This window comes from Notolabrus celidotus, chromosome 20 (assembly GCF_009762535.1).
Source record: "Notolabrus celidotus isolate fNotCel1 chromosome 20, fNotCel1.pri, whole genome shotgun sequence".
Lineage (NCBI taxonomy): Eukaryota > Metazoa > Chordata > Actinopteri > Labriformes > Labridae > Notolabrus > Notolabrus celidotus.
In genome coordinates, this window is record NC_048291.1 from 6982844 (window position 1) to 7007007 (window position 24164).

The 24164-nt window shown below is 39.2% G+C and overlaps 1 protein-coding gene across 3 annotated transcripts; it reads left to right on the forward strand.

The window, feature by feature from the left end:
• The first annotated feature begins 478 nt into the window (after nucleotides 1-478).
• On the forward strand, nucleotides 479-23176 carry copz2 (COPI coat complex subunit zeta 2). 3 transcript variants are annotated; one of them, XM_034710540.1, is made up of 10 exons: nucleotides 481-600; nucleotides 7918-7986; nucleotides 9079-9163; nucleotides 9976-10067; nucleotides 11515-11570; nucleotides 13285-13362; nucleotides 16427-16478; nucleotides 18310-18348; nucleotides 19908-19940; nucleotides 22092-23176. In XM_034710540.1, exons 1-10 carry the CDS (start codon nucleotides 583-585, stop codon nucleotides 22137-22139), a joined length of 570 nt encoding a protein of 189 aa, XP_034566431.1. In that variant the 5' UTR covers nucleotides 481-582; the 3' UTR covers nucleotides 22140-23176. The 3 variants fall into 3 exon arrangements, 2 of the variants coding, with proteins under 2 accessions (XP_034566431.1, XP_034566432.1); XR_004635062.1 differs by having other exon boundaries at nucleotides 479-600; nucleotides 18310-19940; XM_034710541.1 differs by lacking the exon at nucleotides 19908-19940.
• Nucleotides 23177-24164: the final 988 nt, after the last annotated feature.

The following is a 24164-nucleotide window of genomic DNA, read 5'->3' on the forward strand; positions in this document are numbered from 1 at the left end:
GTGTGTGTGTGTGTGTGTGTGTATTTATTCCCCAAAATAACCCCTTAGATATTAGATAAGCCTAAGACAACAACAACCAAAACATGAAAAGTCAGAGTCACAAAATAAAGAGTTATTCTCTCAAAACAATATTATCTCAAAGTCTGACTACCTACATTTATTGACTCAGTAGTATCTCAAAATAATGACTTAGCTTATAAAGGCAGAAATGAACTTTGCATTTCAAAATAAAGACTCATCATGTCCTGTCTCATATTAATGGTAAGTCGGTCATTATTTTAAGACTGTAATTATTAGTTAACGGCACGTGGTGTTTGTTATACCAGAATGGACATGTGTTCAGCACACGGGCAGAAATGGACTTCCATATATATCCACATCACGGACTCAAAGACTTTTATTGTGAAGGAGTGTCGGGAGCGCGCTCTGCCAAGGGCTCAGTGGCTCTATCCGGTTGAATGCTGCGGGAGCGGGAGCGCGCCCGGGCGGCTCCGTGCGCGAAAAAAAGAGAAGCAGCGCTCTCGGTGTGACAGCTCAGAGCTGTCCACGTCAACACATCGGAGAGGCGAGCACGGCACCGCGATGGACTCCTCGTCTCTGGTGAGCCTCCGCGCCGGTCCACCTGGGCCCAGAACCGACATTTGGACACCTGTGGGGTTGTGCGCTCCGCAGTTTGTGTTGTGTTTTTGTACTGTTTGTGTGAGGATGCGGGACATTTGTTGCATTACGGCAGTTTCTCTGGAGAGGAGGAGGAGAAGGAGGGAGGAAGAGGAGGAGGGGGGCTTCGCTGCAGATTGTTAATGTATGTCAAACAGGTTGTTGGATTCTTGTGTTCATTAATGTGAGAGTGTGATTCGTCATGTTGTGTATTTGTGCACGCGCAGGCCTGATCTGAGCGCAGTGTTTTCATGCAGCAGCAGAAGCAGCAGCGCGTTAAAAAGCCAGTTTTTTCCGTCCACGCGTGTATAAATAGTACAGATCGGCTGAGCTGGCCGCGTTGCGACAACTTATCAGGGTGTTAAGTTAACTCCATTACAATAGACTGACTGAGACACAGCTGTGATCCACTTACACGCGCGCGCACACACGCACGCACGCAAACACTGTGAGTCCGTGCAGAGCGCAACAGGACTAAACAGTCAGAGCCAAAGCTTCAGCTCCTGCAGGATCACCTGTAGAGACTCGATTCTCCGACTGCGTGCGTGTGTGTGTGTGTGTGTGTGTGCGCGTGTGTGTGTGTGTGTGTATATGAGTGTGTTTTCATATGACACAGTAGAAGAAATGAGTGTGTGTGTGCCGGTAGAGCAGGTCTGTGTGTGTAGTTAAATATCCAGCTTGTGTTGAGCATATGTGCACAGATCGTTGACGTGTAGAGCAGAGTAGGTGCCACGTCCACCGTTCTCTCTCTCTCTCTCTCTCTCTCTCTCTCTCTCTCTCTCTCTCTCTCTCTTTCTTTCTGCCTCGCGCACCATTCAGTCAGCCTCTCCCTCACTCTTTCATCGGTGTCCGTACCCATTCTGGGTCATTCTCTTGTTTGTTTAAATGAATGGAAAGTTACTGAGTTCATATACTCAAGTTAAGTCTTCAAAATAAATTAAAGGGGAATCCAGTATTACGTATTTTGGAGTCAAATTAAAGGTACAGAAACTTTCCCATTACTTAAGCTGCTTCAACCTGCAGCCATGAAACTGTCTGTTATGGCTGCAGTGTATTAGGGGGCCAAATAAGCCAAAGCAGGTCCACTAAAAGTTCTTGTTTTGTCACTGCAGGTTTAGATTGTTATTTCAAGTGTCTGACACCATTATAAAGGATTCCTAAAGAGTTAAGCCTTTTCATTTATGAAGTAGATGTTTATTTTTTGTTTTAGTTATATTTTTGGGCATTTTGCCTTTAATGACAGGACAGCTGAAGAGAGACAGGAAATGTGTGGAGTAGAGAGAGGGGGAAGACATGCAGCAAATGGTCGACCAGCCAGGAGTCGAATCGGCGTACTCTGCGACGAGGACTGTAGCCTCTATACATGGGGCGCTTAGACCGCTAGGCCACCAGTGCCCCATAGTTGCTTATTATTATTAATCAGAAAAAGATGCTACATTGACTAAAACATTATTGCCTTAATACAGGAGTTGCTGCTCTACCCCCGCCAGTTCGGTATTTGGTACCATTTCAACGTTATCAGTTCCAGTTCCAATTCTTATTGATTCCACTCCTTTTTGACTCTTGATTCTGATTCCTTCGTTTTTGAAGAGTGAGAAAATAATGAATATTCAAAGTTCAAAAGTTAGCCTGCCTTTCTTGTTGGGACATTTAGGAACTGTGTGAACTGTGTTTTGGACTTGAGTGTGACATTGACCCCCCTGCTACAGCTGCTGTCAGCTGGGGCCAGGGTGTTTTCAACTGCAGCACATCGAATGCAGTAGATTTTCTCAAATTGACACCGTGTTGAAGTAAATACTTTGTCATATTTGTCATGTTTCCTTCCTTACACGAAATGACTTTGCCACACTAGTTGCACTTTGTCATTTTTTCGTGAAGCTTAGCCAAACTTGATCGCTTGCTGCAATCCACCATGATCCTTTTCTCCTAACTTTATTGATGTTCTGCGTCCCAAATGAAGTTACGTTAGCACATCAGGTCCTGCCAGATACGTACAACTTTTTGAGGGTGCAAAAGTCTCACTACTAAAAGATAAATGTTGGTGTTAGCAGCCGAAAAGCAGAGCAGAAATTCATGTCTTATCCACAAATCTCTGAAATTTAGCACTGGTTCCAAGTTGGGACCAGTATTTTTAAAACCCAAGCCTACTGGACTTGTCAATTACTCTGGGTTAACACTTTAAAACTCCAAACACATAGAAGGATACAACAAACTGATAGAGGCAGTGGTGGTAGACCAGCAACTCCTGTTAGGTAAAATAGCTGTTTTGGTATACGGAGTCTGATGGCGTCAAAGAAATGAAAGTAACACCTGTTTCTGAGGGGAAAATGTGCAACTTGGCTTTAATTATGTTGGGTTTTTTTACATTTCTGTAAAGCTTCCTTTAAATCATTTTTACACGTCGTTCTCCACCGACCTCTTAGCCTCTCATATTCCTCTTCTAAGGGTTTTGGCATGTGCAGCTTTTGTAGGTTCCCTCTCTCTTTATACTCCCTCATTGTCCACTGACCTCTCCTCTTGTCTTTTTGCTTTTCTCTACCTTTCTCCTCTCTCCCTCACTCATCACTTACTCAGCCATTAAAGCAGTGCGGGAAAATAAGAGAAACAGAAATGTATGGAGATGTTGAGAATAGAAAGAAAATAGAAGATTAAAAAGAAAGGAAAACGTCAGATTTAAAGCACCTGAGAGGAACTTCCTGTTTGTGTCGATTCTGGCGCCCCCTCTGGATATAGCTGTCCCCCTTACACTTTGGCCAATTTCATCCTGTGCATGCATGCATGTGTAGATAGTGTTTTCTGACAACATTGCTCATCATAATTTCTGATAACACTGAAATGTATCGCTCCCTCTGAGTAGGTGTAAAAAAAGTCTGCTATAAATAATCTTATCAGATACCTACTCTTCACAGCAGTCACAGCCATTAGAAACCATCAGTCTTGTTGCTGATGGTGTTGTTTTATTATTTAGGTCATAAAGAGAGATCACTGTTACTTTCAATCTGTTTCATAACCAGTTAAAAACTCCTCACAGGAGTTTTCAGACTCTAGCCTTCTCCAAAAGAATATGATTCTCTGAGCAAACCTTAAATCTCCCGTGAGGAGTTTTTATCTTGTTAGGAAACAGACTGAAATACGTAGTGATGACTCTCTATAAACTATGAAAGCAAACAAGACCATCAGCATGAAACTATCTATTTCTTTATAGCTTTTACGAATGCCTGAAAGCACTGCTGCTAGAGGGTAGTAGGGGTGAGTATTGGCAAGAACCTCACGATACATCACGCATCACGATATATCATGTTATCACAATATTGTGATATATTGTGATATTCTACACAGTAAACTAAGAAAAAGTAGAGATGGTGTATATGTAAATCACACAATATTACTCACAATTCAAAGGAAAAAATTAAGTCAAAACTATTTGATTGAAAACCACTTTTCCACTTTATTGTTTTTGAAATACTGAAGTCGTATTTTAGTTCCATCTCGGCTAAAATATGAATTTTTCTTTTTACAAAAAATCGATATTAAGCGTTAAAATATCGATATTATATCGGAGGTCATTGTCGTATCAATATTTTAGGTGTCGATTGAACAGATTAATAGCATGCTACAAAGAATTTTTTTCTGAAATAATACTCTCTGCAAAGATTCTCAATGAGTGACGTTTGTATGTGAACAAAATGCAAGAGGAGATTTTTTGTTTAAAAGATACTACTGACACATTATGTTTGGCAAAATCAGTTTGGAGATAAGAGGTAAAATTGTCCTCAAGGGGCCCAAAACTGCCGCCAACAAAAAAGTTTCCCACAGGAGATTTAATTTAAAAAAAATTAAGTTATATTTTGGGGGATTTTTGCTTTTATTGATAGGACAGCTGAAGAGAGACAGGAAATGGGGGGGGGCAGAGGACAGCAAAAGGTCGAGGTTGGGAGTCCAACCAGCGACCACCGCGGCAATGACGACAGCCCCTGTACATGGGGTGCACTTAGACAACTTTAAATTTGGCAAAACTTGTGATTTTATTGCAACATTCAAGCTTTCTGCAACGCCCAACAACAACAACAACAAAATAACAATAACTACGTCGGAATTGTTCGGTTGTTTTGTTCAAGGCCAGCATGAAATAAGTGGTTTCTGGCTCATGCTATGATTATGTTTGGGGGAAAAAGAGCAAAAAGAAAGCATCTGTCTGAAACTGTTTCATAAGTCAATTGCAGATTTTTTCAAGATTTTTTTTTTTTAAGTTTGCTGTCATGGAAGAATAAAAGCCTGACATATTTGTTTCATAGGACAGGTGCACAAGAGAGGAGTAAGATGATCAAAAATGCAAAACTGCTGCTCACTTACTTGCTAAAAATACATTTAATTGCAACGTTTGGGTCCTACACCCTCATCAAGCTCTTTTCATATAAATGTTTTTATTACAAGTTAAATTGTGTGCATTTTCTTTGTGTTTGCTTCCATAAATTCTTGCTGCTATATCTTGTTGCAGCAAGGCTTCCTCCAAAAGCATAGGCTCTTTCCTTCATTTTTATTTTTATAAATGGTTACCTTTTAATTATCTTGTTCTGTGTGTTTGGCAATGAGAGTCAGTCTGAAAGTCTTTTTCACATGCTGTTCTTTTCTTTTATGGATGTTAGACACATACTGGTCTCAGCTGCTGCCAATGATTCTTTTTTACAGCATCAACTTAAAGTATGCTTCCCTAAATGTCACATTGTGTCCTTGGAAAAATTCAAAAGCAAATTAAAAATAAGAATTCAGACAGGATTGCCAAATCCGAACTACTCAGAGCTTTGATGTTGTTTTATTGTGTAATGTCTCCAGACCTCTAAATCTGTCTTTTGGTTTTGTCTGAATCTTTGACTGACTTACAAACACAGAAAATCATTGTGTTTGACTTTTAGATCCAGACCTACAGTCAGGGAAATACGCCTTCCTCCTTTGTGTTCAGGCTTTTATGGAGACCAAGGCGTTCTCATTTTTTGTGCATGAAGTGTTTTAATGGTTGACTTTTTTTCTGCTTTAATTTTATTTTAGTAGAACACAAACAAAGCACAGACCCAGTCCTTCTGATTTCCTCCTTATCATCTCATCTTTACTGTTTGATGTTACACTTATTAAGCTGTTCGTCTCCGTAGTTTCAGTGATGAGGTGTGTTCAGGATCATCCATCATTTTGTGCATAGAGCGGCTCCCTGAGGACAGGGCAGGACCACGACCTGCAGCCGGTTACACCTGCTGTGTGTAGGGTCAGATTTAGTCCAGTTTTATTGTTCAGTACAATGTGGATTTAAGTGTTGCTATGTTTAAACTGGTTGCACCATGACAAATACCTGTGTCATGATTGACTTGTTGTATTTAAAAGATTTAGACTGACGTATTTAAAGATGCACACCTGCCTGGATTAATGCATGCTATTATACAAACACTGAAGAGGGAGGAGAAAAACAAGTTGTATGAGATGTTATCGATATTTCTCACTGGACACTTGATGCAATTGTGCTTAATGAAATTAAATATTACAGTTAGAGAAGTGTAAAGGATCCTCTCTAGAGTTAAGAGCTTGAATCTCCTTTCCATAAAAACACTGCCATCCATTTTTTAAAAATAATGATAAATAAACGATTAATCTTTTTATGTAGCATCTGTACTCCAGGGGACTGGGTTTTGGTCTTCTTGTTTTATTGGTAGAGTAGTGTTGACCAATCAGGTATCAGCATGCTTTGGTGTTTGCTGGGAAAATGGTCTCTATGGAGAGCAAAAAGCAGACGCAACATGATCCACCGTAATGACTACATGGCTCCCAATGACAACGGTTTATTTTCTTTCTTTAAACAGATATCTGCCTGCAAGAGCTACTAACTGTCTGTTCTAGATCAAACATTTACACTAAGACACATCTGCTTGATGCTGTGTCACTAAAGACAATCAGCGTTTTGATTTTCTGACTTCCTGGAATGCATCATAAAATATGGATCCCACCTCTTTTCAACAAACAAACATTTTAAAAGTTATTTTCTCCTCTTGAGGATGGACCTAACCAAACTGGACTTTAAACTAATCTGCATCATGATGTTGTTAGTACGGCAAAGTTAAGACCCGTTAATTACAAGGAAATCACAGTAAATTCTGTTTCCTATTCAGGTTTATAATGCTGAAGTAAGCCAGAGTGACGCCTATGTGTAACTTAGTATTTACAGTGAAACTGAGACTCACCAGAAACAAATAAACAGGCAGACTCATCTGAAACAGAACTGAACAGAACAGAACTGGTTGTGGGTTCCTATCAGAGAAATGTTCTTCAGGTGATGGCATGAACAAATAATACCTTTCTGTTAACAGTGAAACTGAGACTCTTTCAAAGGAAATGAACAGGCATTGTCTGAAACAAAATGCTGTGGATGGGTGCCTATTAGAGAAAGTCTCTGGGAGTGTGATAAACGAATAAATGACGGGGACTTACTTTTTACAGTAAAACTAAGACTTCAAAAGGAAGTGAATAGGCGTATTTACTCAAAACAGAACTCTGGTAGTGGGTATAATCAAAGAAATCAAATAAATGACAGTCACATAGTTTATTACGGTTCTTTTTCAGGTTCATAACGCTGAAGTAAGCCAGAGTGAAGCCTCTTTGTAGCTTACTATTTACGGTGAAACTGAGACTCGCCAGAAACTGATGAACGAGCATGACAAACTGAGAAATAACAGTGTTTACTTAGCAGGGAGAAACTGGCTTCACTTTTTTCTTAATTTCTTGTGTTCCGTTAACCAGCTGTGCAATCCAACCCCGAGTTGTTTTCATCACATCGTCCTGAATATAGGACAGCGGATGTTTTAAGTTCCTGGTCTAAGTTCTGTGATACACTCTGACTGTGAATCTATGCTAGTCAGTGCATAACAGAACTTTGTCTCGGGTCTGAAAGTCTTCTCAGAGACAAATATGTGAAAGAAAAGAGGGATGTGTGAAGTGTTTGCAGGAGAATGGACGATTCCATTGGTTGTTTGCACATCTGGAAAAACAGCTAAAATACCAAACATGGAAAAATGACAAGAATAAAATGAGACAGCTTTGCAAAACAAACTGAGTCAGTCTGTGGTTGGACTCAAATCCAGGATGAATGTAAAGAAGGTTTTATCTTGTTGATAAATGTTAATGAAACACACAACCAGGTGTCAGAGGAATCATTTAGCTATGACATGTTAGAGTGTGTTTCCCTAAAATATCTAAGTCCTTATCTCTTTCTTTTTGCAGGAACCTTCACTCTACACAGTGAAAGCTCTTTTCATTTTGGACAATGACGGCAACAGACTTCTGTCGAAGGTAAAATCCAGTGGCACATTTATGATGCTACATGCTTCAGCCATTTTAACTAGAGATAGACCGATATGGTTTTTTTTTCAGGGCAGACACCGATTATTAGTAGTCAAGGAGGCTGATAACAGATATTTGGAGCCGATATTAATTTGCAGTAAAAGGGGAAATATTGGCGTCAAAGTTTTGAATAATACAAACTCCAACACTTAACTTTGTTTAAATGGCTTTAAGACCTTTTTTAAACAGCTTTTCGGATTTGCAAGATGTTAAAGGTTTTTTTTAATCTTAGACAATAGACATATTTGTTTTAAATTCTAATAAAAAGTGCAGGGAGCTCCCAGGCTCAGCAGCATGTCTCATAAAGTTCAATGAAAACTTAAACAAATAAATAGCTCGCAAAAGTCCGCCTATTCACAAAATGTGAATATAACTGAAATGTTAATCTTTCACTTATCTTTGTTTTATGGGGGTTTTTCAGTTTTTTAAGTGGGGTTGTATGAGTTTTAAATAACTAGTAATTGTAGGGGCCACAACGGATGCTGCTCAGCTGGTCCCCTGTAATGAGAAACTGCAGGTAGAAATGGAACGCAAGCTAGGCTACGGTTTCTGCAGATATTGTCATTTCTGCCACGTGACATAGTAAATTTTGAGTAAAGCCCAGTTTTAAATTGATCTCTTATTGGTCGTCAGATTTTTAAAAACAGCCGATGCCGATATGCATCAAAATGCTAAATATTGGCGCCAATAATCGGCCCAGCTGATAATCTGCCCAGTTGTTAATCTGCCCAGCCGATAATCGGTCTATCCCTAAATTTAACATTGAGTGTCTTAGTTTGTTGTCCTAAAACTCAAAAGTATTCGATAAGTGGATTACCTTGCCTGTTTTACCTGAAAGACTGCAAGGAAATTTCTTTTCGGGTTGTGAGGAATCTGAAAGTGCTCAGGAATATTTCCAGGAGTGCATGTGTGAAAAGGGCTGAAGACAATTTTTTTGTGTGTGAAAATCTACTTAGCATCAGATCCTAAAACTGATTCTGACTGTTCCTCAGCAGAGTCAAATAATCCCCTTCCTTCCTTTTCTGACATGTTTTGTTTCAGTACTACGACCCTGAGCTCTACCCGTCCATGAAGGAGCAGAAGAACTTTGAGAGGAACATTTTCAACAAGACGCACAAAGCAGACAGTAAGTTTCCCTCTCTTTACTTTGTATGAAACACTCACACACATCTCCAGTGTCTCCTCTCACACAGGTGATACCAGCCCGAAGCGTTTTGTACACTTCAGGTTAACACGATCAACACAAATTATTTAGTCAGACACTGAGAGCTGGAAAATTTAGACTGAAGTCACATTTGTCTTTCTCTTTGAAACACAAAAGACACTTCTTTTTCTGCTGTTAGTTATTCTGCAGATAAAGTTTAACATTGAGATTTTCACACAGCTGACACCTGAGTCCTTACTCCTCCGTATATTCCTCCTTTTGTTCCTAACTCCTCCTGCATTCCTCCTTTCTCCTCTTCTTTCTTCTCCCCTGTCATCCTATCTCCCTCTCCTTCTTTCCCTCCTCATTCTGCCTTTGTCCTGCTCTCCCCCCTCCTTAAAGCGTCTCTGTTTTCTCACCCTTCTGCATCTCCTTACATCCCTCCCTTCATCCTTATTCTACCACCTCTGCTTCTTTTCTTTTGGCTGTTTTCATTTATCTCCATTTTGTCTCTCTTTCAAGATTTTTTAAAATTTCCTCTCTTCTGAAAACTGCTTTCCCTTCTTTCAGTTCCTCTTTAAGAGGTCATAGAGAAAACATACAGTAATACAAAGTAAATGTCAACATTAAGAAAAGTTCTGTTTTTTCTTTGCCTTTGTTCCGTTTAAATGTACATCTGGATTTCTTTCTGGAGAAGTGAAACAAAACAAATAAATTATATACTTTAGTTTTTAAGTCTGCCCATCCTTCTCTCCATCTCCTGTCCTCATCCCTCTCTCCGTCTCTCCCTGCAGATGAGATAGCGTTCCTGGAGGGGATGACCATCGTCTATAAGAGCAGTATAGACCTCTTCTTCTACGTGGTGGGAAGCGCTCAGGAGAACGAGGTCAGGAAACAAACTTGAACAGACTGGGTCACATGGTGTTTGCTTACAGAAAGTTACTGCAATGATGGTCACTGAGTTTTCCTTAATGAATGTGAATGTGTTAAATTGATCGCAGTGTTAAGCCCATCAGTTAGCCCTGATACCTACCTGTGCAAGATAGCACACCTGTGATTGGGAGAGAGCGTAGAAAAGCGAGTATGTGCGTCCAGCTGGTGTGTTTGTGTTGTGGGACTTTGAGAGAGAAGCTACGTTCAGATTCAGACAGATGCACTGCAGGTTTGTTGTTTTGGCATTGGCTACAGCTCTCAGTAACGGCCAAATTCTACTGGATCCGTGTCCGGTCCGTCTCAGATACACAAGACTTCTATTTTTTCTGGATGCCGGAGCATGATGCATCAATCTCAACAGAGCAGATCTAGAAGGACAGGAAGTCAGGCACCAAAACAAAATGAAAACATCCGGTTGATTTTCAGAATAAAACACTGTGTTATCACCAGATCGTTTTTCACTTAACTACAACAACAAACCGTCATGGTGAGCGGAGCCAGGTCTGAAGTCAAAAGGTCAGAGAGGACCAGAAAGACAACATGGATGAGGAGAGGAGTCGGATATAAATGTTAATGCAGTAATTGACGCAGGAAAACCTCGGTCACATGGCTCCAGCTGTCTGGTGGTCCTGCTCGGTGCTGCGTTCTAAATACACAACCAGTAAGTATTGACGGATGAGAGGGCACGGAGCCTGACCGCAGTGGATCAGAGACTGACCGGACACAGATCTAGTGGAAGTCCCTGGTAACTCCTGTTCAGTTTCGACAACAAAGCCTATGCAAAATTGGATGCATCTTTTCGCTTCATTAGCGTGGAATGCTACAATTCTTACACATTATTCTAAATGCAAAGGCTGAAGAAACATCCTTTATTCACATTTTAGCAGCTTATACACACAGAGAGTGATGCACTTGAGTGTTAAAAGAGAGCAGGGTCCAATTTTAACCGGAAAAACCAAAGGATGCAAAGGACTAGATCAGAGAAGTGATCAGCTGTATATTTGTCCACAGGGGGTGCCAAAATCCATATACATTGTACTTTCCTTATAGTACCTTTAATATCTCCCAAACTGCAGATGATGCATGTAATTGGAGCTGTTTTTAGTTGTTATTAATAAGGGGTATGTTGGGTCAAATCTATTCAAACTACAGGCACTGTATTAAGAAACGGATGACAACCAAACATTTAGGTCTTCATCTAAGTGCATTATCTTTCCCCAGCCAGTTTCAAGGATTATGAATGTCTGTTCCTTTTGGCATGATTATTTTCCTATCCTATAGCTTGCCTGGCCCCATGTCAAGTTATTACCTTGTTCTTGCATTTTACAGCAATAAAAAAACAGATTGAACCAAACGTAGATTCTGTTAGTTTAAAGCTGCTGTTTTGTTTTTCTCCCCAGCTGATGCTGATGTCCGTCCTGAACTGTATGTTTGAGTCGCTCAGTCAGATCCTCAGGTACGTCCCTTCATGGAGTCTCACAGAGTTCAACAGGTCTTAAAGGTGTCATGAGTCAAAGCAAGAGTGAAGGAATAGTTATTAGAAATGAACTTATCTCAAGCTCTTGTATTCAAGTGTGTTAAGCTGAAGAAAGTTACACAAACTCCAACAGGGTCTCCCCATTTATTTTCAATAAATCAATTTATTTATTTATATAGCGCTAAATCACAACAAATGCTATCTTAAGTGGCTTTACAAACAGAACAGGTCTAGACCATACTCTATGTTCTATTATTAACAAAGACCCAACATCAAGACAGGATAAGATCCAGTCCCATCTTCCAGACAGGACTCAGTCTGATCTCATCTTAATCCACCATGAGCAGAGCACTTTGCAGCATTTAGCAAGTCACAGCGGTGAGGACAAACTTCCTTGAACAGGCAGAAACCTTGAGCAGGACCAGACTCATGTTAGACAGCCATCTGCCTCAACTTTTCCATAGGCAGTAACATTTCCCTTATATTATATACAAATAACTACATGTGCATTTGTGTGTATATATATATATATATATATATATATATGTATAGGTGAGGTTGTCCTGCCCATGCAAAAGCACTTAAGATTTTCAAGTATTGCATTTTTCGATCTGCTTTACCTGCCGACGACTAAGTCAAATAATGTCTTATCATTATTATTAGTCTCTTTTTCTGTGCTTGTTTCTTACTTTAGATGTACCTTTTTGTTTTTGCAGAAGAACTCGCAGCTGCAATTATTGTACAAACAAAATGGTAATGCTAAAAAATCCATTAAAAATGAAAAATGTACACAAATATAAACAAATAACTGGTTCAATTTGTATTAGAATGAAAAAGGCAAACCACAGTCTTGCTCATCAGATGCACCTTTTCCAAAAGGCATCATGAATTTGTAGCCTCCTCCTGCATGTAGCACTGGCATCCTCAGAGCTACTCTGCACACAGAACGAGCTGCTCAGGGACATAATGAGTCACAGTGATCAATTTGGTGTAAAATAAAACGGTAGTGAGCATTTTTTAACTGGTGGAAAATCAGGATTCAATCTGAAAAATCGTATCTGACAAACAGAGCAGCAGAATTCAGACAGCTGGTTTTCATTTTTAGGTTTTTATCATTTTGCAGAGCACAAAGATTAGTTTGTAAAGCTGTTGTGTGTTTCAGTGTGCTTGTGCATGTGTGTGTGTGTGTGTCACTTTTGACTGGAACATTACCAGCCAGACAGCGGCTGATGCGGTTGCTATGGGAACAGATGCAGTAGTATTGCAGAGTGTGAGCGCTGGAGACACAGAGACATTATCACACAGTTTGAGGAGATTATCGGCTATTATAACTTTCACAGTGAAATATGTAAATGTTCAGATTTGAGTTTTTCAGTTTTAAAATGTGTGAAAGTATGAAATAGTCTTCTTTTTTTGTACATGAAGAGTATCCTTTTTATAATGTCTGACAATGAGATGCTCATTTTTATCCCACCTGAAACAAGAGTTACATTTCTACCCTCAAAGTGAGCAGACTCCCTGAACAACAACCTGTATTTATCTGAAAAGACTACAGGAGTCACTGTGCCTTTAAATCAATGCAGAGCTATGTGACTTTGCTTTTTTGGGAGAATAATCCTGTGAATTATATTTTGGGGTATCCTGAGTGTTCCTGGCTGCATGTGGCTAACTGTTGAATCGTGTTTCTCTGCAGGAAAAACGTAGAGCGGAGGTGTTTACTGGACAACATGGAGGGAGTGTTCCTGGTTGTGGATGAAATCATTGATGGAGGGTAAGAGAGAAGGAAGATTAACTGCTGACTAGAGGTTAAAAACAAAATGCTCTTTTATAAATACTAATAAAACATTTAATTTGAGGGAGCCTTTCAAGACACTCAAGGTCACAAATGCAACAACGACAGTATGTAATAAAACAAATAAAAAACACTATTAAAAAGAACAAAGTTAATGCAATAAAAGCATAGACTGTACAAATAATGGACGTAGTATCTGTGACGTCCCCCATCTGTTTCTGAAGCGCTGTTTTGAGGCCAATCGGCAGCGGCAGCCATATTGGAAATGCTGAACTAAACATATCTGCTACAATGTTCCTGCCTGTCAATCAAGTCAGCTGTGCCTCTCGTAATGGAAAACTCGTAATCTTAATACCTTCGAAATTGCCGTTTTATGAAAAAAATCATCCCCTGTACACCCCTGTGTGTGCAGATGGAGAAATGAGCAATCCAGACTACACTCGTTTTTTGAACCAGGCTGTAAACATGTTTATTTCTGCTGTAAAGATTGGCTTTTTTCAATTGATGTGTATGTGGTTTCCGGTACTTCTGGAGCCAGCCTGAAGCAAATACTTGATGAACTGCAGTTTTTAACACTTCCAAATTGGCTTCAATTCTCGCGGCCGGAGGTTAACGCTTGAATAAAAGGCACATGTGACGTGTTTACAGTGAATATGCAGTTCTAAAAAAGGAGGGTTTTTAGGAAGGACTTGAAACTGGGAAGAGAGTTTGAGATAAGGATGGTTTGTGGAAGAGAGTTCCAAAGAGGGGGTGCATGGCTGAGTGCTCGAGATCCCATGGAGGTCAAACGAGCATGAGGCACAGTGAGGAGCATGGAGAAAGAAGATCAGAGAGTGCGGGTAGGTGTGTGGGTATGAAGGGGATCAGAGAAGTATGGAGGTGATCGGTGATGGAGAGCCTTGAATGTAAGAAGAAGGATCTTGAAGTGGCTGCAGTATCTGACAAGCAGCCAGGGAAGTTGTTGGAGGACAGGGGTGATTTGTTCGATGTGAAGGGTTCTGGTTATGATCCGGGCAGCTGAGTTCTGGACCAGTTGAAGTTTTTTTTTTTTGTCAAAATCTTTTTATTGATATTCAATCAAGGTATACATGAAGCGCAGTGCTGATCAGTCCCTGATATTAGAGGATGTTATAAATAAACACCAAACACAGTTAGCAATCACATCTACATGGGAAAAGTGAGAGACATGCGCAAAGGGAAAAAAAGAACCATTAACTGCAAATGGTAAGTAAGTGAAGCCTGGACCTACAACAACAGCCTGTGTTACTGTTTTGCTTTTTAGGTTAAAGAAAATATCAAGGTAAACAAAAAGCTAAACAAAAACAAAACAACAACAACGATTATAAAACAGTCCCTACCCTGTCACTGCCAGTGATAACATGAAATACTTTCCCCAGTCCAATTAAAGACATAGTTGCACATCTGAAAGAGAGAGATGATGAAGCTTCATCTGAATCGTGGTTTTAAAGGTTGTGTACAGGGTTCAGAAAGGGTCCCCAAATTTCAATAAATTGTGCATTTGAATGTTGGAGTGAGAATCTTATTTTCTCTAGATTTAAGCAAGCCATAATATCTGCAAACCATTGTGCATGCATGGGCGGGATAGCATCTCTCCATCTGAGCAGCACGGCACACCTGGCCAGGAGGGAAGCAAAGGCCAGGGTCTGCTGTTTTTGTGCAGATAACTGTACCACTCCTCCAGTGATCCCAAACACAGCAACAAGAGGATTGGGTTTGAATTCAATGTTGATTATCTTGGATATAGTATGAAATACCTCTGTCCAGTATTTATTAAGACTAATGGTGTGTTCACACCAAACGCTAGCGATCGCGCTAGACGCGCGAATATGGACGCGCGAATATGGACGCGCGAATGATTTGTGCGCTACTCGCGCTACTCGCGCTACTCGCGCTACTCGTGCTACTCGCGCTACTCGCGCGAATGACTCGCTCAATTTGTGCGAATGACTCGCTCAATTCGTGCGAATGACTCGCTCAATTCGTGCGAATGACTCGCTCAATTCGTGCGAATGACTCGCTCAATTTGAGAGAATGACTAGCTCAATTTGCGCGAATGACTAGCTCAATTCGCGCGAATGACTCGCTCAGTTCGCGCGTAAAAAACGCGTGTAAACAAGTGCCAAGACGCGAATATACGCGAGAGGAAGGGGGGCTCCCACGCCACAGCTGTCTGTTGTCATCACATAGAAGACAGTGGAGGCTGGCTTGACTTTCGTTTCTGAAGTGGAGGCTGGCTTGACCGCAGTAACAAGGTTGAGCCGGTTATACCAAAGTGGGCAGAGATAACTTCCTACTACTACAACCGATAGCTGACAGACAAAGTTTTTCACAACTCACCACATAATCCTGCTCCCTCTCTGTCCTCACAGTTATCTCCTGTTTATTCCTCATCCCATAAAAACAGGTAGTGTCACAGAGTTTGGGGAAGCTGCACGGTGATAGAATCAAAGTGTCCCATATATTCCAGATGAGGGAATCCCCGTTGGAATCTCCGCTGGTCCATATGTCACACAACACACGTCACCAGGGGATCTGCACGGCGATTGGCTATCGCGCCGCGAATCATTCGCTTGAGTTCAGATATTTCAACTCTCGCGAATCGTTCGCGCGAATGAATTTGCTTCATACGCGTTGTACGCGCGAATGCGCACGATTCGCGCGAATGATTCACGCCATTCACGTGTATCGCGCCATTCACGTGTATCGCGCCATTCGCGTCGCCGAATACGCGCGATTTGCGCCGCCAGACCTCTACTCGCGCCTCTGCATTGACTTTACATGTACTGAATTCGCGCGAATGATTCTATTTGCGTTTGGTGTGAACGCACCATAAGGCATTGTCAGTACATATGAACAAGTGATGCTTCTGCATTCTTGCATTTGTCTCAGTACGGGTCGATGTTGGGATAGAAACAAGACAGTTTAGCTTTAGAGATATGAGCTCTGTGTGGACCAGTTCAAGTTTATGGAGATACCCTGCGTGAGTACTCGTTCTTGATTGGTTGTTTTATTCTGTTTCCAGTGTGATCCTGGAGAGTGACCCCCAGCAGGTCCTACAGAAGGTCAACTACAGGGTAAGTTAACCGTCGACCAATCCCAACTCCCAAACATAAGAATAATGTATCATTTGAATGAATAGAAAGTGAAATGATACTAAATTTAAAGCACCTGTTTGGCCTGGTAGCCTTTCTCTGCTCTCGTCTGCTTCCTGCCTCCTCTTACCTGCTTCACCTTTCCTTCTCTCCTTCTCTCCTTCTCTCCTCTGATTGGTGTCAGCTAATGTCTGAGCCAGCCTATGGCTTCGTCCTCTTTGATTACATCACCGGTAACCTAGAGGGACAAACAGACAGGAGCCAGCTGCTGTAGACAGACAGACAGAGGGTGAGAGGGTGAGAGGGTGAGAGAGTGAGAGAGTGAGAGGGTGTGAGAGAGAGAGAGAGAGAGAGAGAGAGACTGAGAGAGAGAGAGAGAATGAATGGATGAAGGAGGGATGAGTGAGGAAGATGAGGTAAATGCATGGTGAGAAAGCACGCTGACTAACAGAGAGGTCTGAGGAACACAGCCAGCTTTTTTCTTATTTTTCTTTGAACACTATGGCCAGCTGGTGGCGCTACAAGGAGAGTCAGGAATCACCACATTGATATCATCACCTGGAAATTCACTTTATTAAATCCCGGATGAGGTAATCTAGTTCACTTTTCACCTGTTTCTTCAAAGAAAAGTGGATTAGATCAGCCTGATCAGACTTTTAAAGATTACAAAATCTGGATTACTAGAGCGCTAAATGGGACTATGCCATACTTTGTCCACTTTGTCCACAAATATTCCATGCTTTGTAATCCTAGTTATTCAGTGTATTATTTTATGTAGACAATATTCTAATCTCCACAACATGATGTCTTCCATGATGTCTTATCTTCTCTATCTCTGTAGAGACAACAATTCAAGAACATGATTTACAAATGTCTAAAGTATCGATGTTAGTTTAAAACCTTTTTTCCATTTTGATCCTGTAATCCAGAGTGAATTCAGCCTTCTGCTGGGATCAGGATAATCCAGATTTTCTGTATCAAAGTTACATAAATTGGAGCTTTCAAAGATCTCATAATCCTTTTACCTTACAACAACACATTTTCAAGATATATCCAGTCCAGCATGGATCCAATCTGATTGCTTTTGAAGTACTGATACCTGGAAATCACGATAATCTCAGTGAAAACAATCCAGGACTGGTCAAGGTGAATGAATTTGGCCCAGAGATGTAGACCACGCTACAAATCTCAACATTACTTGTGATTTGCAGAGCCGTTTACCTATCATATTCTTTATTGGAGCTAAAAGTGAAGTGATTTTAAGGAGGAGTCTGAATCAACAAGCTAGCACTGAAACTGGGATATTAATCTGGATGCGAATCATAGCTAGCAAGAAACAAAACATACCAGAAAGAAAACAGCTGACTTTGTCTTTCCTTTGTCCTTCTCTGTGGTTGTGGTCCAGCCTGCCCTGAGTCCTCCCCTGCTCTCTGGTCTCTTTGACTCTAAACGGTTCAATCATTTACTAAATGAACATCATGCTGTATTGAAGAAAACATAAAACTACAGATTGAGACTGTAAACTCATCGGGAAAGTGTTTACTGAGGGAATCAATCAAACTGAGAAGTAGGACCATTTTCTCATAGACTTCTATAAAATCAGACTGCTTTGGAGTCGCCCCCTGCTGGACATTGTACACTCCACTTTTTAAAACAGTCTATAATCTAATCTTCATGCTTTGAGTATCACTGACCCACTCTGTTATCATTTCTGCAGATTTAATACTGTTTGCAGTGATCTGAGTGTGTTTTAAGTGTTTTGCATCACTTTAGCTTTTTTTCTTATAAACTCAATGTCTTTTTTCCTTTACAGGTGGATGATAACCCATTATCTGAACAGAGCGTGGCGCAGGTAACACACACACTCACACACATGTTAATTACACTCACAGAGACACATACAGTGAGTTCAAGAAACACAATTAAATTTTTGGTTGAAAACACAATAATTAATGCAGAATATGCTTCTCATAAAGACATGATAGTCATATTTTTTTTTCTTTACTATTAACGTAGTGTCCACACTTATATTATTATTTATGTTTTGGTGTTCTTTGTAATGTTTGTTAGACCAAGGGATCTTCTGAAAGCAGAGGCAGCCTTCCTTTTCTTTTAGATGTTGCTATTGTTAGCAGCTGAGGACTATCTGTGGGTCTTTCAGATCTGCAACACCCTGCCTTTATTATTTTTCATGGTGTCTTGTGTCTGTTGTGTTTGTGTGTAAATATGTTAAGAAAACAAAAAAGGTACAAATCAGATATTCAAAAAAACTACATACATTCACAATTATATAAAATTACATTCAACATAAAGACCTAAAACAACTGGAGGAAAATAGGATACTGTTTTTTAAATTAAAGCTCCAGTGAGGAACTTTTAGTTTGTGTTGCTTTTGGTGCCCCCGGTGGACAAAGCAGTACCTCTTATTTCTATACTGATTTTGTCCTGTACAAATGTGCATAGTGTTTTTATAATGAAAATGTCATCATGTTTTATTTAAACAGTAAATGTATGACTCACCCAAAGTCATTGCAATGTAAAATGTTTAAAGGGCTTCCTTCAGCTGACACCTACCCCCCACCAGCGGTTTCAGACGTCAAGTCAGTCTTGTTGTTGATGGTCTTATTTGTTTTTGCAGGTCATAAAGAGACATCAGTATTAGTTTCGGTCTGTTTGCTGACCTGCTAAAACAGCTAAAAAATCCTCACAGGAGCTTTAAGTGACCAACACCAAGCATAAAATAGACCAGTGATGCACATAAGGGTCAAGACACCTCACTTTCTTCTCATACATAGTTACAGACACCGGTTGGTTAACTTAGCTAACATAAAGACTGTAATCAAAGAGAAACAGAAAGCCAATCTAACTATTTTCACTTTTACTACTTTAAGCTATCCTATAGGGACACATTAAGCTGTTGCATGTTTACTTACACTGTTACTAACTTTAAAACCACCCTGCTGCTTCTCTGTTAAACTGTTGGCTTCCAGTATGACAGATCTTAACTCATCCAGGTTAAACTATACACACATCAGCTTATTTGCACGAAATGGAAACAACGATCAGCTGCAGTTTGACATCTGTCTCCAAATTCACCCGCTGTTCATTATGCATGCTTAGCTAGCAGCTAGCTTGGCTTCCTCTCCAAGGCAACAGCCAGCGCTAATAGGCTCGACTGTGAATGAATGGATTGATGGATTAATAAATGGATAGTTGGATTAACATTAAAGTGCACTGGGGCTCTAAATAAAGGACAGATGTGAAACTGTCACTGATCAGTTTTTTTCATCCATTGTTTTTCTGGTGAACCTTCTTCTCTCTGCTGTAGTGTGGTGTTCGTAACGTGCATTGCTCTGTGCTTGTGTACTCACACTCTAAGCTTCTCTTTCTCTGTTGCTTTAACCCTGACAGCACATATCAGAGAAACTGGCTCTGACCACTAACGTAAGTCTACTAACCACACAATGCTTATTCCTGTTTCCACTGCAATTTGATAATACACTCTATTAATACTCTTAAAGCTACATGAAATAGTCAATATATCTAGATATCAGTGCACCAGATTTCCTCAAAGAGTGCTGAGATTTCACCCCTCTGGTCCTTTTTGTTTTTGTGAATGAAAACAGCAGTACTTCACTGTCAAATGAACAGAAACGCGGATTTAAAAAGCTTTGGAAAGTGCAGAACTGCAAATCAGAGCAACTAATACTACTTGCCAAGCTTCTGTTTGCTACTGTTTTAAAGTAAGGAGTACTAAACTGTTGCAGATATGCACTTCTCTGGATTCTACACTACATTAAATAAACCTGAGCTCCATGCGCCCCCTGCTGTTACAACGAAGGATGCATCCTAGTGTTCAGATTCAGTCCCAATTGAAGTCGAAGGGTTTAAGACTATGCAAACTGTGAAAAGTATTGTTCCTCTTGAAAAAAGTAATTTAAAGATCTAGAAAAATAACAATTTGTGGGTATTTTGCAAACAGAATCTCTGAAAAAGTTGGTTTTGCTTTTTAAAAAAAGAACTTACTCTCTTAGAAGGCCACTCAAATGAGAAAAATTAAAATGTATGAACTAACAGTTTCTATGCTTATGAACATATTTGAGATGTTACTTCATAATTGGGATATGTTTTAGATATTTTTTAGGGTGATGTTAGTCTGTAAAAAGGTGGTTTCCTTTGAAGACCAAATAAATTCAGACAGCCTTAGAGAGAGTTCATCTGTATTGTGTTTATAGTAATTTAGAAATCTACGTTCAGTTTGTCCTTCAATACATCTCACACTGTTGGGATTTAGATGAAAAGCTTATTGCAAAAAAAGTGCAATAATCCAAAATAAAAAGGTATGTAGTAGAGCTGTCGAATCCTACATTTTTAAAATCCATGTCATCTCATTTTAAATTGCATGTTCAAAATGTTAGATTTCAAAATAGTTTAGAAGTCTATATCTAAAATGTGAAGCAAGTCTTCCAGTGTCATGGTTTGGAAATCAAATGAAGGCCACCCATTTAGCAAGCATTTATAGTTCTTTCTTTCTTGAATTTAGTATTCCACACTGCACACTCAGAAATAGTGCTCTTTTGGCTTTTGTGATGTGGTTGTCCACTGACATCGGTCTGATTGGCTGCACCTGTATGCTTAGTTCTTGTTGTATGACCTGAGAGGTTGTTCTGCAGTGCAGGGGGGGGGGGGGGGGGGGGTTAAAGCTCTGCAATGTAAACAGGGGCTAAGCCATGCAATGCTGCAAAAGCAATTCAGTATATATAAAAAAGCAATCTGCATTTAATTGGCAGCCAGTGTACCTCACTTTGTTAAGGCAGGACTGAGACATACTATTTGAAAAGAGGGTCAAACAAAATGCCCAGATTTCTCAGAAGGGCTTGACAAAGTAGGATGTAAAAGAAAAAGGATGTAAAGTTATAGTAAAGATTATTAATCATCAACATTTTCTGTTATAAAGGATATGTGTTAATCTAAAGCATCAATGTGGGTTTAGTTCGTTGTAGAGATATTATATCAACAGATGATAAACTCAGCTGCTCAAATCCAATCCCTCTGACATACACTGTGTACTCAGTCTGACATCTAGTGGTTAAGCAGTGGTATTGCAATAAAGCTCTAAAGGAATGAAACAAGACTTACTCAAAAAAAATTTGTAATCTTGAAAATTAATTTGTGAGAAAAAAACTAAAAAAAAACAAGAACCTGAGTATTCATTTTAAAATGTTTGGAAAAAAAAGTACAGAGAGAAATCTGTCTCAATGTATATATAAAATAAACTGACTTATGATGATGACTGCATGGTTGATAAATTGAATACTGCAAACATGAGGTGATGAAAGACATGAGATTTTATGAATAATGTGATACTTTATACAAGGATGTTCCTGCATATACTGCCCAAAAAATATATATCATTAATTAAAGGTATTATTATATATGCAGAGGAAATTTGGAAATACTGAGATTTGCACCTGTGCACATAGCAATCTAGCTGTTCTTTGTGTAGATGATACTGTTTTATAGGTCATTTTTATTAATTACGTTTTACATGTGTTAAAATATATCTTCTTTCTTCATCTCTCTCCTTGTTTCCAGGTTCTGCAGACGGCCAAGGAGCAGATCAAATGGTCCATACTGAAATGACTCAAGCCAAAAACATTAAGGATTTTTCTCCTTAAAGTCCCAACATTTTTTTAAAATCTTACCAAACTAAAGGGAAAGACTTCACACGCTGGTTTATGGAGCATTTAACAAGCCAGTAATAGCTTTTAATCTGTGTGTGGTGGTATTTTGTTACGCTGTGTGAGACTTGTTGTTAATTTATTTAGCTTGAGAGCGATGTTACTCATGTAGTGAAAAAACTGAAGAGGCCAAAAGACACCAGAAAACAAAACAAAAAGTTCCAGCTGTGCAGGACCAGCGAGTTAGAAACTAATCTTTAAAATACTGATTGATAATCTGTTACTTTTATTTTGGCGGAGCAGGATCTTCCCCTCATGTTGCCTCTATAAGCAGAGTGTTTTTGTAGGATTTATTTTGTTGTTTTCTTTTTTTGCTGTTTTGTACATAAAAAATATCACACTATTTTACAAAAGGAAAACTTTCATCCCCCAAAAAACCTGTTACATATCTAATTTGAACTCCTCTGCAATTTTATGAGTGTGTCCAGCTATCCTTAAGTACTGGTACGAGGAATCCATACAAAACTAATTATTTAAAGGAATTTAAAGGAAATCAATAAACAAACACTACTGCAGCTTAAAGATGGTGTTTATAAAACACTCTTTCAATATCCGTGCACTAAATGTCTCAGCTTAATAAAGTTGTTTAATCTTATTGTGCTCCATAATTGTTTAATGACTGTACATTAAGGTATATTAAAATATTTCTGTTAAACCATATTATTTCTGAAACGTCATGAAGGAAATCAAACTTCTGCACATACAATATAATCTTTAAAGTCAAAGAAACTTAAATAATATGAGTTACGGAGAATAAATCAAGATATTTTCCTATTTTCAGAGTTTAAAAATGTTAATAGACATTAAATATTTTCTTAGTTGGAAAAGAAGCCAAAGACTAAATAATTACATTGTTTACATTTGATTGTTTGTCAAACTGACATAGATTTTTTTTGTCAATAATTTGTGTAACAGATAATAAATTTGTTTATTTATCCTAAAATGAGAGTGTGTTGTTAATGTCAAATTCTGCCTTTATTTTATTTGTGGCTTGTGCAGTTTTTATTGATGTCTGTTATTTAATTAATTTAATTTTCCTTTTTTGATACAGGAACTAAAATCAGGAGGCAATCTATACAAGAAATAAGTTTGAACAGATAAATAAACGAATGTCTTTTAAAAATGAGGTAAAAGAAACGAAAACATAATATCATATCTTTTCCTCTCTCATCCAATCAGGATTTAAATCCTGGGCTGTCATGAATATTAATGAGCTACATGATGTCACCATAGGCCATGGGTGTGGTCAGAGATGTTATTGGTGTGAATTCGTTGACGTCGTTTGAAGCCTCCAGCCAATGGTTCGTTCTGGTTTCTCTCCCTAGTGATGTGATTGGCTCCTGTCTCATCCTCCACAGAGGCTTGAGGGATCTGATCCTCCCACACAGGCCCGAGGAACACAAGAGACCGGGTTCAAATCCAGATCATGGTGAAACATTTAAGGTTCACAAAGCTGTCGTTCAGTTCTAATGTAGACACCTTGTTTTAATATCTGACATTATTATCAGTGTCAGAGTTTAAAGAGCGAGTTATTATGGCTGTAGGAGGACACAAATGCCTTTATTGTAAGAGCATTATTTGGCTCATTATTTTTTTTGATAGTAAAAGAAGAAAAAGTTTCTTCATCCCAGATTCCAAACTTCAAAAAACCATGTTCATGCTGTTTTCATTTAAACGATCAACTCAGCAATTAATCTCTCAACAGGTGAGTATGGAAGCATATATGTACCAAAATTAAAATGAAAAGGCAAATCTAAAATACTAAATTGCATTAAAAGAAATACTTTTAAATTTTCTAAATATGTGTCCATTATTTGACACAAATAAAATGAATATTCAATAGCATTTTAAAATTCATCATCAACAATGCTAATTAATTTACACAATTAAAATAAAAAAGAAAAGGACAATTGCTTTTTAGTTTTCA

Bases quoted from the DNA above. Each gene is read 5' to 3' on its own strand.
- copz2 (XM_034710540.1), top strand. The intron at 13,363-16,426 runs GTAAGAGAGAAG...TTCTGTTTCCAG, and splicing joins GATGAAATCATTGATGGAGG to TGTGATCCTGGAGAGTGACC. The intron at 19,941-22,091 runs GTAAGTCTACTA...CCTTGTTTCCAG, and splicing joins AACTGGCTCTGACCACTAAC to GTTCTGCAGACGGCCAAGGA.